This window comes from Phodopus roborovskii, unplaced genomic scaffold (assembly GCF_943737965.1).
Source record: "Phodopus roborovskii unplaced genomic scaffold, PHOROB, whole genome shotgun sequence".
NCBI classification, from domain to species: domain Eukaryota; kingdom Metazoa; phylum Chordata; class Mammalia; order Rodentia; family Cricetidae; genus Phodopus; species Phodopus roborovskii.
Genome location: NW_026126511.1, coordinates 1,497,462 through 1,514,131, shown reverse-complemented (window position 1 = coordinate 1,514,131; position 16,670 = coordinate 1,497,462). Strand labels below are relative to the sequence as shown.

Here is a 16,670-nt window from a genome sequence, read left to right as displayed (position 1 = left end):
AATTAGGAAAATGGATGGGGTAGGAAAGAATTAAAATAAGCAAGGTGACCCAGACTCAGAAAGGCACCAACTCTGTTTTCTTGTTCATGGGATCACTACCACCCTAGTTTGTAGTGTGTGTGTGTGTGTGTGTGTGTGTGTGTGTGTGTGTGTGTTTACAAACAGGTGTAAATGTGGGCGAAGCCAGAAAGGACACCAAGAAAGTGTACACAGAAGCTCTGAGGTGATGGCCCGGGTAGGGGGAGAATGCGAAGGACATGTGTGGTAGGAGAGCCAAAAGGAGCCTGAGGATGGACGGGAAGGAGACGAAAGGGGAATCAGCTGTAAAGTATGTTGAAAGGGTGTTAAAGTACCCAATACCGTGTGTGACAACTTAAAACTTTTTAAAGAGAAAGAGTTGTAACAAAAGAAGAGTAGATGCTCAGCTGCCTAATATACTAAGTGTAAGTAATATTTGTTCACAATCCTTTTGGGTTACCTTTTCTAAAACCAACATCCCCTTTTCGACTATGAGTATGGAATGAAATGCCAATTACTTGGATTCATTTCAATACTTTGGATATCAGTATCAGAAAGTAACTTTATCTTGTCCCAGTGATAAGCTGCATCTTTGTAGGCCATGTGGTGTTTACTGAGGCAGATTGTTTGGGTATTGGCAGTAGGGAGGACAGAGAAACCTGTACCAGGACGTAAAGCTAACTGTGAAGTGTTACAGATGTAGGCAAATATTCTTTTTATTTTACTAACTGGAGCAATAATTGTAGGAGCTAGCCCGCCTCACTGGCTTAACCTACTATTTCGGCAGCAGGTTGGGGAGGGTGCCTTGTGAGCGGACAGACTGGGTTGTTGATTTTCATGTAAGAACGATCACTTTTCCCTGGTTGAATTAAGTCACCGCTGCACCTCAGTCATCTGACTCTGGTCCCTCCCATAGGATGCTATGTCTCGCACACTTTGGGCACTGCAATACCTGTGGCAGTGTTGGGGGCTTGATTTCACCCTGCCCTTGTCTGCTGCTTTTCCTGCCGTTTAGCTTCTTTTCTGGTGATGGCCCTGGGCAGGTCTTGAGCGTCATAGGATGGAATGGGGGTCACTCAGACAGCACCAGCCATCTATCTGCCTTGCTCAAAGCGAAGCAAGTGTTTTCCCTCTCATTCCCCTCTCCCCCTGTCAGCGGAGGCATCTTCTGTTACACTGTAGCACCAGAAGCTAGCTAGGATGTTCTTGACTCGTACCCTCCCCTTTGCCATCAGCCTAGCTACTCATTTTGTGGCTGAATCCCCTACTTCCTCTCAAGCCCGGGCTGTTCCTGTGCAGCGGTGAACGATGTGTTTCCCACTTTTACTCCTATCCCTGTGCAGTCTTCCTCAGGGTGCATAAACCTGCTTATCCTCACCCTGTTCTCATTTTTATGAAGGCGCAGTGGGCCCTGGCTGCCGCATTGGACTTTGAGCTGAGTCGGGCTCTGCATCTCCTCACCTTCGGCTTCAGTGCCCTCCTTGCTGTCTCCACACAAGTGCCCACTGGCAACCATTTGCTTTGTGCAACAGGGGAAATGCTTTGATTTTTTTAAATTTATCTATTTATTTTATGTGTATGAGCGTTTCGCTTGCATGTATGTGTACCATACATGCGTCATGTGCCCATGGAGTTAAAAGAGGGCATCAGATCCCCTGGAACTACAGTTTTGGGTGGTTGGGAGCCACCGCATGTGCGCTGGGAGCTGAACCTGGGTCCTCGGCAAAAGTAACAAGTGTTCCGGGCATGTGGAAATTCTCAGAAACAGGTGGAATTCCTCCTAATGTCCAGACCTCCTAATGTCCAGTCTCCATCCTCACATGTGGCTTCCCCTCCCTCTTACAAACCGTGCTGTGATCACCCCTGTGCACAGGTGCCTCTCGGCCAGGCGAGCTCCCTCCTTCACAGGGGCTTCGATTTTGTCCACGTGCAACACACGGTCCAGGTGCTGACCCTCCTTTCATAGCACGACCCTCCTTTAAGTCCCGCCCCCTTGGTTCGCCTTTCTCAGTGTCTTAGATAAATGCCCCCTTGTTTTCGGTGGTCATTCATCAGGGCACCAGAGGTGCTGTAGACCTTCTGTTACCTCTGAAATGGAAGTGCTTGCTTAATAAAAGCCCTTACATGTGTCCAACATGCCTATGCTTCAGACATGTAGTTGACTTCTTGTTAATGTAAAGCCCTTGGAGGCAGTGATTTTTGGCTGTGAGCTAAACTGTTGCCTCAATGCAAGGTTGGGATAGGGGTACATTTCTCACAGACACGTGATACAAAGGCGATCTAATTTTGCAATACTCTAAATAGGATAACTCCATCTATGGAATAACATTCCTACGAGAATTCTGGGACTTGATGTACATAGTTGAAGCAGGTGGGATGATTTAAGGGTTGGATTTTATACAGTTTAGAGATGCAATATTTTGTGAATTTGGAACAGAAATGGTGACATGTTTATATAGATTGGTATTGTGATCTAGAATAAAGAGAAGCATAGAAAAAAAAATGCCTGGGAGGATATAGTAAGCTGTTAATATTGATGAGCCTAGGGATGGATAGTTATTTTGGAAAGATGAACCCGTGTTCCCATATGTGAACCTCGTGTTCATGGTAACTTGCCGTAGCCAAGGTGTCTAGATACAGTAGTATGGACACTGTGGAAATATGCACTTTGTTGGTCATTTAAGGGGATAAACGGCACACAGATAGACAGAGAAACAACTAGGCGTCGATCTCCTTCATTTACGTTGCCAAAGTGAATTTCCTGCCACACCAGGAAGCCTCTAAGAGGAGGAAATGAAAGAAAGGTGTTGAACACATCACTTCAACATGCATTCCCTTGTTTAGGAATTAGTTGTCGTGCCTAACTGCAAGCAGGGTAGAAAATGGACTCTGAGTGGGTAGGTTTTGTTTTAATATTATTTATTAGCTAAGGAGCAAGTAACTGGGTTATTCTTAGACAAAGAAGAGAGAGAGAGAGAGAGAGAGAGAGGGATTGTGTGTATGTCACAGGTCAGTGTTGGTATCTTTCTTAGTAGCTCCCTAGAGTCTCTCACTAGCCTAGAGCTCCCTGATTTGACTAGACTGCCTGGCTAGCCAGCTCTTGGGATCCTCCTGTCTCTGTCTGCCCAGAACCGGCATATGGGTGTATATACAGCTGTCCTCAGCAGTTTTCACATGGGGGAGAAAACCGAGGTCCTTCTGCTTGTATGGCGAGCATTTTATCGATTTCCTCAGCCTTCTGAAAGTCTGATTGTTACCTGACTCACTGCTATCCAGTTCAGCCTGAAATTTTGTTTTTAGGTGTTACACACAACATCCCATTGCTTCGAGAGGTGATAATCAACACACGCTTTGTGAAAGGAGACATCAACACCAAATTTCTCTCTGATGTGTACCCTGATGGCTTCAAAGGTATGTGTGTGTGTGTGTGTGTGTGTGTGTGCCTGTGTGTGTGTGCGCGCGCATGCTGAACTATTTAGTTCTCAGAAGTTCATTCAGTTGCGCCAGGTTATTTTTATTCTTAATTGCAACCTTTCTATTACGAATGAAGGTTCTTTGGCTTCTGCCCCACTTTTTGTATTAGCTTTTTATAGAGTATTCTTGACCATTAACGTTCATGATTTTGATTATGCATGGGTGATTAATGAATGTAACCACCTTCAGCTTTTTTTGTTAAGAAGCAAGCAAGCAAACAAACAAACAAAAAACTGTGTGCGTAGTTTATGTTCATTTGTGAGAGCCTAGGTGCATCAGCCATGGTTCATAAGGACTTCAGAAGACAGTCTCTCAGGTAACAGTTTTAAGTGTATAACAATGAACTTTTGGGCAAAGAAAATGTTCTTGTGTCAGTGAGTGTTTCCAAGTCACAGAAGATTATTTCATCAAGTTGGAGATGGAGAAAGCACACAAGACCAGGTTAACACCGCTAGAAATCTGTGGGTTTACCTGAGACTTTGTAGGAACACCTAGACACAAATCTCTAATGAACTGGGGTTTGAAGGCTGGTTCTTGGATTTCAAGTGTTTTAGGTTGCTTAGGGTATAGGTTGGCAGCCCTTGCTGAGTGTATGAGAAGTTAAATATCAAACAAAGCAAAACACATGTTTTATAGTACAGGAAGCAACCTGCATAGTCATACTGCAGGCTACACATAGATTTAACTCAGTTTTATGTAGATGACTGTTGAACACATTCGCAAAAATGATTTTTAGTTCAGACTATAAAGTTTTTATAAGTTAAGTTGAAAATAGCCAATTTGCATGTTCTCTGAATGTTATCATTAGAGTTTTATCATTAAGAGAAATTAAGAATTTCTTTTATTTGTATAAAAAGTAACAATAATTCCTCAGATTATTTTTCCTCAATTTTTGAATTTTCAAAATATAGGATAAACTACATTGTGGTAATGACCACAGCATTATAACTGAGTATTATCTCATTAACAACTGCTATCCTGCGGTCAGAACCAGTTAGGCCATTGATTCTTACTGTCTCCCTAGCAACAACCCTTAGGACACACTACATAAACACTTGTTTAACCAATGAAAAGAATCTTATCCATGGTGTTGATGAAAGGGATGCTTTGGATATTTTAAGTCATCTGTACACATATGTATATAAACAACTCATCGTGTTTGATTCTGATATTTTGTTCTCTTTACTAAAGTTTAGAAGATGTGGTAAGTTGGGAAGTGGGTTCATAACTTCCATATGGTTCCATGTCTACACAGGTAATTCATTTGTGTAGGCAACATGATAGGAAATACTGGGCCGATGACAAATACAGGTAGAAGAGATTCAAGTCAACTCTCAGAACCAATTTTATATGTGTGAGCATTTCTTTGTCATCATATGTAGTTATATATAAGCATAAATGCATTTTATGGGCAAACAACCTTGGTGACTATACTTAGTATACTTTTAAAATTATGTAAAATATTACAAATTCTTTAGGAGCCACAATCCCCTTCAATGAGAAATTGCCCTTAGTACTGAGTGCTCTTTTCCTTGGGACACTTGGTGGCATTTCCCCTTTCTTAAGGAATTGTCAACGTGACTCTTCTGGTTGTTGACTGTTTTAATTTGCCAGGAGAACTTTGTTTTTTGAGACAGGGTTTCTCTGAATTACTTTGGAGCCTGTCCTTAAAAAAGCTCTGTAGACCAGGTTGGCTTCGAACTCACAGAGATCTGTCTGCCTCTGTCTCCCAGGTGCTGGGATTAAAGGCATGAGCTACCAATGCCCGGCTTGCCAGGAGAACATTTCTTATTAAGCTCAAAGAAGCTGTGTGATCACTAAAAGAAGAACTGGCTCCAGAGTTTTCTTTTTTGTTAAAAGAGTCTTATTATGTAACCCAGACTGGCTTTGAATGTGAGGCAGTCATCCTGCCATAGCCTCTGCCCTGGCTGATTCTGTTCTTAAAATTATTTTTTATTATTATTCAAAAATTTTCTCATACAATATATTTTGATCATATTCTTTTCTCCTCCCCGAAGTCATCACAGAAGCCTATCTCCTTACCCACTCAACTTCCTGTTCAGAGAAACATTACCAAAGCCCAATGAAAACCACGTGAAAAAGAGAAAAAGCACCAGATCATAACAACAACAGAAAAGAATCACACAAAAAACATGGAGTCCATTTTGTGTTAGGCAACTATTCCTGAGCTTTAAGCCTGTCCTGGAGGGTGGACTCCATTATAAAAAACTGATCCCCCCCCCCACCTTCTAGCACCTATCAATTGCTAATAGCATCTTGGTTAGGGCTAGGACTCTGTTCCTACTTCTCCAGGATCAGATTATGTCTGGCTTGAATTATTTTGTAGGTCCTGTGCATGGTATCACAGACTTGTGACTTCATAATGTGCATTAGTTGTTTTTTCTTTTTATGTTTGGGAAGGAGTGCAGGGCCTTGTACACCATAGTCCAGAACAGTGAGATTGAATCTCAGCCCTGATGGTAGGCTTTTCTTTTGTTGTTTTTTCAAGACAGGGTTTTAAGTTACAGCTTGAGTATTCCTTGAGTTGAACTGGGATTCTAATTCATATCCTGCAGACTTTTCTTTCAATGACATATCATCAGATGGCCTCTATGAATGTTCAATGAATACACCTTATTGGACATTCCCAACATCTCCCTCCCCTCCCCTTCTTCCTCTCCTCCCCTCCTGTCCTTTGCCCTCCAACCCTGCCCATCTCTCTATTGCCAAGCTACTGGCTGTTGAGTTTTTCACTAGACCAATCAGGTGCCTTAGACAGGAAAAGCAACACATCTTTACATCATTAAACAAATGCAGCATAAACAAATGTAGCATACCTTTACATAGTTAAACAAATAAATATTCTGCAGCATACACAAATATAACACATCTTTACATAGTTAAAGTAGTATTCCACAACGCACACACACACCCCTTTTATTCCCTGAGGTTATTTTCATGCCGGATTTTCCTTCCCTGGGTGACCACAATCTCCTGTCCTTCAGATAGTGGTTTTGCTTCCCAAGTCGTCTGCGTATCCCCCCACCCCCACCCAAGAGTGAATCTTAGTTATGTTAAGCCATCATCTTTGACTGTTTGATGTATGTGCCTGAGAGACAGCAGGAAGTGGCAAGTGAAAGTAAGTCCAGGACCTTCTCAATATGTTTGGGGCCAGGTCACTCTGCCCCATTGGGGTTACCCATCTGTTTCCCATCTGGCTTGATCTCCTCGGCACTGTTCATAGGCAAGTGCCTGTCTCTGTGACTGCATTGAAATTTTCTATTATGTATGTTTATTTCCCTAAATCTATTTGTAACTGACAGTACTTCTACAAAAGGTTCTTAGATTTGAACTTTGAAGTGACTGAATCTGAAATGTAAAAATAGGACGTGCAAGGATTGTTGACTTTTTAAATTTGAATGTTGAAAAGCGAATTTTCTTTGATTGGAAGCTAAAGGGGGAAAAAAATGAAGAAGCTATTTTAAGAACTGTAATTTTAGTTGACCAGATATGAACATTTTGTATCTATTTCTCTGGTAACTTGTTACACTTTAACTTAAAGCCCCTTTATAAACAGTATCGGAATTATCTATTTTCCATTGGGAAGTTACTGATTTTTTTTTGGGGGGGGGTAAGGATTTGATTGAACATATAAAGTATGCATATACGTTATCATATTCTCTCTTTTGTGTGGGGCTGAGGATGGACTTCAAAACCTGCCCCATGAAGTCTGAGGACCATTAGTCCTTGTGCTCCCAAGAGCGTAATGTATCTACTGATCTTTGTATGTTACTGGGGAACTACAACATTGGTTCATTTGAAAATGAGTGTAGTGAGTCCACTAGGTGTTGACATGGGAGCCACAATATCATCATGTATTCTGTGTAGACTCCAGAAAGAAATGCAGAAATATTTCCCCTTAAAAATGAGGGTCAATAAAAAGCAAATAGGAAAATTGTTCTAGTCTTGCTGGAGTGTGCAAAGAGGGATGGATTGCTTGGGGTTTCCATACCCTTCTATTTTGTGAATTACCTGCCTGTAGAAGAATGTACGCGCTACAGATCTTGAAAGACACTTATGTTTAAATTCTTAGTATTTTATTTTGAGTGAGTTTTAGATATAACATTCACGCCTCTCTATTCCTTTCACGTAAATGTGTGTGCCTACTGGATTCTCTTTGCTCAGAACTCCCATTTGTACCTACTGTAACGTGTGATCGTCTGCTGTCACATGTCAAGCAACAGACTGGTGCAGTTCCTTTAGCTCCTAGGCGGTTTGCTAACTACAGACCCTGCAGCCTCTGACTCCTGCTTTGATAGCCACTGATTCTTGCACAATTCTGCCAGTGGAGCCGGTTACCTGCTGCAAGGCAGCTGGGCGTGCGAGGCTGCTGGGGGGGGGGGCGGCTAGACTAGCGCCCCTGGTGCCAGCTGAATTTTGGTGTGGAGAGAAATCATGGGAGAGAGAAATTTGTTGACTTGGTTGATCTGCCTTCAAGTCCTGACTGCTTCCATAGAGGCGGGAGAAGCGTGCCTTTAGAGAAACACATGTCCTCCTCCACGTCCCTGACCAGCAGCAGTCTGCTCCTGCACTCCCCTTAGAAGTAAACTTACGGATGATGAGTGATGGCAAAAAGCAGGCATGAGGAGCTGGCGTGGTTCCTAGAGACATCCTTGGGTCCGGCTTTCCCCTTTATCGTTTTGTTCTGTGCACCCTTTAAAATCTCCTCCCTGGGGCTGCAGAGATATTCAGCAGTCAAGAGCAGCTGCTCTTCTTCTGGAGGACTCATGTTCAGTTCTTCCCATCCATGTCAGTGGTTTATAACTGTCTATACCTCCAGCTTCAGGGGACCCAACGCCTCTGGCCTCCATGGGCACCTGAACTCATATCACGCATCCACATGCAGACACACTCCTACACATAATAAACAAGAGTTTGAGCTGTTGGACATGGGTGCTGGGAACCAAACTTTCAAGAGCCGCGTATGCTCTTAACCTCTGAGCCAGCTCGAATGCCTTGGCTTTATTATCTTAATGGTACTTATATCTAAACAGTTAAGTTTCTTTCTCTAAAAGATTCAATACACATTAGCACTTTCATGTACTTCAGAGTTCAGATGAACAGGGCTGGTGGTAAGGTACAGGGAGGGACCAACCATATATCAACCAAGCTCTCTGCTAGCTGCTACAGAGAGACCACCTTCAACACCTATGCCCTCCAACACCTCACTGTTCACATTGCAGACTAGCCAGACTGTGCATTTGGGAATTGTCTGCTCATCACTTTTAGAATAAGAGACATTGGTACCCAGCCACAGCTCTAGAAAAGTCAGTGATTTCTTGTTCTCCCATATACATTAAAAAGTCTGTGACATATTTGCTTAGACCAGAAGCTTCCACTGAAATTTAAATTGTGGTTTCATGTAAAAATGAGTGTTAAGTGCTAATGGGAAATTTGCTTTCAAGAATGTCAATATCCTGGTATTTGTAAATCTGTGAACAGAGAATTCTGGCTGGAAAATGAATAAATGTTGAAAACAAAGCAAAATATCTTTCCCTGTGTTAGGCCATGAGCTTCAAGTGAGCAGGGTTTTTTGTTTGTTTGTTTTTGTTTTTTGTTTTTTTTCTCATGGAACTTCCTCACACCCTTCCATCTGCTTCTTGTGCAGTATTGAGTCCACCATAGGTGCCTGTCAAAGTTCTTGTCTGGTTGACTAATGACTGTAAGAGGGAAGTGCAGATGTTGACATTACAGATATGACTGATAGATTGATTTCTTACAGGACACACGTTAACCCAGAGTGAGAGGAACCAGTTGTTGGCCATAGCGTCATCGTTGTTTGTGGCAACCCAGTTACGAGCACGGCGCTTTGAAGAGCATTCAAGGTATGGAGTGAAGAGGCAGAAAACAATCACGGTTGTCTCGTCTGCACAGAAATGTGGCAGCAGAGGCACTGGCCAGTCTTGGCTCTCCATCTTCTTGGGGTCTTTGGGGAAAGTGCAATAGACTCACTGTTTAATGTGGTATTGTGAGTGCATTAGTATTTTACTTTACTTCTCTTTTTTTTTTTTTAACTTGGAAAAGAATGCCTTAGCTGTCTAATTCAGACATCAGTAGAGAAACAAATCCACTCAGATATTTGATGGAAACTTTGTTCAGCTTAACTTGCATTGGTCATTTTATTAATTTGCCAGTCTTGAAAAAATGTTCACCATACAACATTAGGAACCCATCTCAGTGCTTAAAACATACGTATGCGTCAGAAACTGGAAGCTGTAAGAGGCATTTAGCACCGTGAGATGGTTATCTGTAATCCAGAGAGAACTTTAAACTTTCTGGTGACCCAGGTGAAAGGGGAAGCCCGCCTTCTACCAGCGTAAGAACAAAAATCTCATGGGCAGCGTTGTTTCTCTGCAATGGGATCATTGGTCATAGAGCTGTGCTTGCCAGAGTAACCCTTATAAGTAAAACTGTGGTGCTGCTAAAACTGCCCTATTTTACGTCTCCACAAGAGGAACAGCGAGAGAGTGGGGTGGTGGTGGAAGGTGACCAAATAGCTCTGCTCAGCACCACTCAGAGTCAGAGTTGTGCGTGGTTGCGTCTTAGTACTTAACGTGGTTCATTTATGCTGCCTCTTCAGAGATAGCTCTAGAAGCCCAGTGTACAACCTTTAGGAGTAATGATTTGGCAGCTACCGGCGGTGAGGGACAGTGGTCAGGGGAGCCGTGGATCTGATGGCTGCTCCCCTTGACTGCCCTGCAGTCCAGTGTGGAAGTCAGGAGCCACATGTGCTCGTAATGTTAAACTGGAAAGCCAGTTTCCCCATCACGCTGGCCATATTTCAAGTGCTCAGTAGCCACATGCGGCGTGAGGCTGTGTGCTCCGCACACAATGGCTCTCTTCATCTTGGCAGCCCTGCCCCACTGGGTTCTGAGGGCCTGTACTGCTGCTCTAGCAGGGGGTTGCTCAGGAGAGAGCCTTAACCTCATGTTGTTGGCGGTTACTTTTGAATGACTGTGGTATTTCTGCCCTCATTCTCTTGTTATTTGGATTGCTATTACCTCAGAAGTCCTAAGCAGTTAAAGGTGATAGGAGCCCATTTATCCAGGGTCAGACTCTGCGGAGGACTTAGAAGCATGGAGAGTGAAAATTGGGTTAACCCCACACTTTGCTGACAGTGGCTTTAAACATTGCAATGCTTTACCTGGGGTGGGGGCGGTGTTTGCATGATAAAGTAGGATCATCCTAATAACACAGTTGACCCGCAGCTCCTCTTGCTTTGTTTTCTTGCAGTATGAGCTTTAAACACTGGTCCAGAGCTACACTCCCAGCTCTTAATCGTTTTTGATTAAAAAAAAAAAACCCACATTATTACATTATGATTATTTACTAGCTAGCCATTCTTTGGAAAAACTGTTGCATTTTAGAGGTCTTTAAACATCTGCAGTTTACGATAGTATAAGGAGCCCCGTCCAATCATCACTCAGCTTCCACAGCCCTCATTTCCTCTCTATCCATTTCCCACCTGGCTCAGCTGTTAATGTTTCAAGGGAAAATTCCACTCACAAATTTTCCCTGTGTACTTCAGTGAAAGACTGCTCCCGTGTGGCTTATACCCTTGGGGACAGATGTGCCAAACGTCTCTGTGAGAAAGCTCTGCGGCCTCATCTCAGTCTGGGGCTCCCTTCAGTGACTATCTTCCTTTGTGTTTGACTTCTGCAGAACTTCTACCCCAAACTGTGAATTTGATGATTATTGCTACCTTTATAACTTTACATGGCATGTCTTTTTATAAGTGGGAAGAATTACATTAGTGAAATACATAGATCAGAATTCAGTTATGCAGATAATTGCGCTATGTATTTTTCTCCATGTGATAAGTAATAGTTCCTTTTTAGTGAGTTGGTTTTCTGTGGAACTTGCCACTTACTTAGGTCAAAATGCTCTAAAACTGGCGCCAACGGTAGAGGCTCTACAGTCACATTTGCCTGTTTGCTGCAGAGGGACCTGATGCCTCCTCCAAGCTGAGGTCTGCCTTCTGAACCTCCGCAGCCTGGATTCTGAGGCTGTTTTTAATGACTGGCTTGGGAATGGAGTGGCATGTCACCTTCCAGGTGTGGCTCCACCATGCCGTGTTTTTGCTTCCAAACCGGTAGCTCACAGCCCTTCCTCTGGCTTGCTTGTTTTGGCTGCTGTTCTTATTTTCCCAACTTCTCTGTGGTTTTTACTCTTTCATCATTTATGACTTGGAAAAAGATATTACTGTGTACCATGGTATTTAGATAGTAAAGTGATAGGGGGCATTTCTGGGGGGAAAAAAAGAAAATTTAATGTCAGAAACAATAGTAAGCTTCTTGGGATGCCTGTAAGTGTGCAGAACATAACTTCTTACATGCACGCATACCATGCATGTTATGCTCCTTCGTAATTCTTAACGCTCTGGGGCTTTGGGGTGTCAGCCACTCAGAGCTGAGGCCTGGAGCACTGTCCCTAGCTCCAAAACAGAGTTAAAAATAAAAACACGTTAATTAGCAGAGGTGAATATTAAAACTGTTAAAGGAACACTTTCTCTTATGTGAGTCTGAAATGATCTCACTGGCTTTGCGGTTTGGGACAGTAACTTGTACTAACTGATAATTGTTAGAAGGAAAAATAACAATGATAGCACTTTAGTCCCTTTTGTTTAAGATGCCTGTTCCCCTCAGCCTGAGATACAGCCTGTGGAGCAGCCAGGGGAACTTACCCTACCCTGGGCAGGCCCAGCTCTGCTCCTCAGGCTTCTCGGATACGGGTGAGAAGGCCCATCTGCCTTCCCAGAACTGTCCTGGCCCCTCCCCTCTGTGTGCATCATGCCACTGTAATCTATCTTCCATGAGGTCCTGCAGCTCTGAAGCTGCTGCCTGTGTTCCTGCTAAGCTGGGTGGCTTACAGAGGGGTAGTGGCTCGGCGGCCCGCTCTGTCTTCACTGAGCTGAAGGCATGCCTGCAGACATGTTTCCTTCTCTTTTCCTTGCTCTCCCTCCCTCTGAGTGGGACAGGGAAGGTCTGAGGGTTGAACCCTGGGTGAGGGGTGGAGAGCCAGCACAGATTTCCAGCGAGGAGCTTGCTGTGGTCAGCAAGGAGCTTGCTGTGGTGTGCGTGCCAGCAAGAGTTCCGGGCTGTAGAGGTAGGAGCAATTGTAAGGGGTTAAAGGCGGAAGGCAAGAGACCAGTCAGAGATAGCCCTGAGCCCCAGAACTCTCCACTACTAACAACTCCTTAAGATGGGGAGAGTACAACCAAGGAAAGTGAGGAGGAGCAGTAGAAGAGGGCAGAGAACAAGCATAGATTTGAACCTGTGATCCCAAGACTTGGGAGATGGAGGCTGAAGAATCAGATTAGCCTTCTGTGCAGATGTGTAAAGTCTGTGTCTTACTTTGACTCTGTAGAAAAGGGAGCATTCCATGTAAAAGAATGACTTAAAAAAAAATACCATTATATTGTTAACATCTTGCCATGTTAAAGTTCTTTAAAATAGTAGTTTCTAAGAACTGTGTATTCTGAGCCGAACTCCTGGAATCCAGTTGCAGAAAGGGAGGAGTGATGAGCAAAGGGGTCAATGCCATGCTGGGGAAATCCACAGAAACGGCAAGTGGGAGCTGTCAGACCCCAGTCTGACAGCTGGGGAACCTGCATTGGACAGAACCAGGTCCCCTGAATGTGGGTGTCACTTGGGGGGGGGGCTTTGGCAGCCTATGGGACCATTGGCAGTGGAACCAGTATTTATCCCTAGTGCACAAATGGGCTTTTGGAGACCATTCCTTTTGGAGGGATACTCTCTCAGCCTAGATATATAGGGGTGAGGGGGTGGGGTTGTGCCAAGGTCCTGCCCCAAATGATGTGACAGACTTTGATGATCCTCCATGGGAGGCCTCACCCTCTCCGAGGAGTGGCTGGGGTGGGGGGGGAAGAGGAGGGGATGGGAGGGAGAGGGAACTGGGATTGGCGTGTAAAATAAGATTGCTTTTAATTTAAATAAAAAGGATAATTTAAAAAACCGTGTATAATACTTTAAAATTAGCATTCGATTGAATATCTTACTCCAATAGAAATAATAAATTCAGAGAGGTAGTTTGTATAAGGATGCTTTACAGAATGTGACAGTATACCCCCACATCTCTTACCCAGTGAAAACGCACGCACCAAAGGTGTTTCATTTGGGGCATACCCTTTAGTTAGGTTTTTTTTTTTTTTTAAGGGTAGGAAATTAGGGGGCTGCTTTGGTTGCTTCTGCCCTTCACCCAGTGGGACCCACACACACCTAGCGAGGTGCCGGGAGATTGATCCCAGTTCCAGCTCCATGGTAAGGTGGTACCAAGAGCTTTGCCAAACTGCTTCATCTGTGACTTCATTTTCCTGTCTGAATAATGGCAGTGTGGGGTGGGGTGAAGAAGCCCCAGGCTTCTTCAGCTCAGGGCACAGATTTTACTTTATGCCCGTAATTTCTCCCCAGTACCGATTCAGATGTTAAAGCCTGCAACGGTATTGATGAAAACAGCTCCGCCCACAGTGTGCAGACGAGGCGGCCTATTAGGGTTGGCCTAGGCTGTGCAGATCAGTTCGCATCCTCACCCTGTGCTCTGGTTTAGTGGGACATCTCAGGCGCCTGAGCAGCCACACAGCCTGTTACCAGTTTAACCCTTTCGGCGGCCACAGTTCTGTAAGGGGACATGGCATGCTCTTGAATTCCCTGTATGTGTTACTGTTGTGTTGAGATCTGTGTGGCACCTTCTTTCCTCGTCTGGCTTCCTGATAAAACAGGGAATCAATGTCCTAGTGATTTCCACCTGACAGATGCAATTATCCGAGGTTTCCCTGGCTATTGAAAACCAGTGGCCTTTCACGGTCTCACTTGTTCTTAAGTTTCCATCTGGAGGGCGAGTTTCAGGTTTCAGATAGGATTTTAAACGTGGAAGGGTAATTGGGGAAAGGAACACAGAAAAAGTAGCCTTGTGGAAGTCATCTATAAGAAAAAGCCCATACTGCTGTGTAGTTTGCAGGATAGAAGGTTTAATTTAGCTTTCTGAGTTTGAAAGGATATGCCATCTTATATCATATTTACACCAGCTATGAAATAAAGCTTTTATTTCACATTTGATTCATATGTTTTCTCTGGTGGGTCACGTTTTCACAACAGTGACGTTGACGGGGTCGGTGACCGACTATATACTTTGCATATTTCCAAACACACAAGGCCATGCAGCGTCTTTGGAAATACACACAATGCGCCTCTGGAAGCAGCAAAAGAGTAGAGAAAAACGCGTATGCAGTCACTTTCCTATTGGCTCCACAACTGCCTCTGCGAAGGTGTTTTCAGTTATTTACCATGAGTGTGTCTTGACTGAGTAAGAAATCGCAGTGAGCTCAAGCATGAAATTGTAAGTGTGTAAGATCACACACACACACACACACACACACACACACACACACACACACACACATTCTTTTTTGTTGAATACCACACTTTAAAAATACTTCTCTTCAGTTTGGTTGTCCGGTAAGGGCTGAATGTCAGAATAGCCTGTTATTGTAAGAGATTCTCCGTCTCCCCTGCCCTGACTCCAGAAGCTCTTGCACACTTCATCAGTATTATTGTGATTCTGTGGCTGCAGGATGCTTGGCAGCTGTTGCACCCCACTGGCAAATCCTATTCATTCTTCTTTCCCATTCACCATTGCCATTGGAGAATTGATTTCTCTCTCCTCTGCTCTAACCTTTCCCAATTCATTTTGGATTGTTCGATGTGAAACATTTTAATTTCATATCATACAGCTATTCATCTCACAATCCCTTTTTTAACCTGTCACCAGGGTAACAGCATAGCATGCTTTCTTTAGGCAATCAAGTTTTTATTTCACATGCTTAATGTTGCATTAAATGTTTGCATTTTGTTTAACCCCCATTAAATACTTTGATCTCTGGATATGTTTTATAGGGTAATGAAATCCCTGATTTTTGAATTGAAACTAAATCAACACCATCAGTGCATTTATAAGAAAATGTCAAAAGATTAATTTGCATAATACAAAGATGAATGTTAAAAATCCAAGTTAGCCGATCTGTGCAAAGTAATTTTCGGTAGGGAGTGGAGAGCATTTGTGTATTTATGTTCTGCCTTGTTCTAAAAAAGAATTTAAAATTGGTTTAGAGAGATTTGTCAGGGAGGGAAATGCAGTATTTAAAGGAGCAATGGAATTGGTACAAACAGGGGATAGAAGGAATTGTAATGATGTAGGTGTTCAATGACAGATGGAGGAATGGAGATGGGCCCCAGTGAGATGAAAGGTTGCTCTAGAAGCTTGATTTTTGGGGTTGTGTTCATTAATATCTGCCTGTCAGCTCACTTTTGGTATTGCATTTCCCTCAGATAACACAGATTAGTGTAGGTGGAAACGCGCATATTTAAGTCTGATTTTTTTGAAACAACTGGACTAGACTTGTGTCTCTCTTGCCTTTTCGTCTCCATCCCCCAAGTAGTAATTTCAGAGAAATCTGTTCTAGGAGTAAATTCTGTGAAATTTGGAAAACATTAAGAAGTATAAATAAATCTCTAGGGAAAATAATAGGAGTCTAATGAGCCTGTTGTTTGAAAGTGTGGTTGTTTAAAAAGGTACTCACATAGTAGTTGTCCCTGTTTATACTTAGATCCTTCTCTGTATTTACTAATGATTTCTTGGTAATAGATGGGACAAACAGTTAAACTTCCTGTGTTATCGTCTGTCTTTTATTTTATTTTTTTAAATGTAGAAGTGTATGTATATCTTAGAGGCATTTTTTTATTATTCTTTTCATTTATTTTACATACTGATCAGTTTCCCCTCCCTCCTCTCCTCCCATTCTTCCCTTCTGCCCTCCACCTCCTCTACTCCTCCATTTTCATTCAGAAAGGGCAGGCCTCCCATGGGAGTCAAAAATGAGGCAGGGCCAAGCTCCTCCCCGTGCATCAGAGTTGGGCGAGGCAACACAGTATGGGGAATGGGTCCCCAAAAGCCATCACAATCACCAGGGACAGGTCCCGATCCCACTGCTAGGAGCTTCACAAACAGACCAAGCTACACAACTGTCACACATACATGCAGAGGGCCTAGGTGCGTCCCATGCAGCCTCCCTGGCCGTAGGTCCAGAGTTGGTAAGCTCCCGC

The 16,670-nt window shown here is 43.4% G+C and overlaps 1 protein-coding gene across 2 annotated transcripts in view; it reads left to right on the top strand.

Moving 5' to 3' along the window:
- Positions 1 to 16,670, top strand: part of Pcca (propionyl-CoA carboxylase subunit alpha) — a 281,942-nt gene that overhangs the window by 142,088 nt on the left and 123,184 nt on the right. For both annotated transcript variants that reach the window (XM_051195193.1, XM_051195192.1), the window contains 2 exons: positions 3,319 to 3,429; positions 9,275 to 9,377. In XM_051195193.1, the coding sequence (XP_051051150.1) occupies positions 3,319 to 3,429; positions 9,275 to 9,377 (214 nt within the window). The remainder of the gene's footprint in view (positions 1 to 3,318; positions 3,430 to 9,274; positions 9,378 to 16,670) is intronic.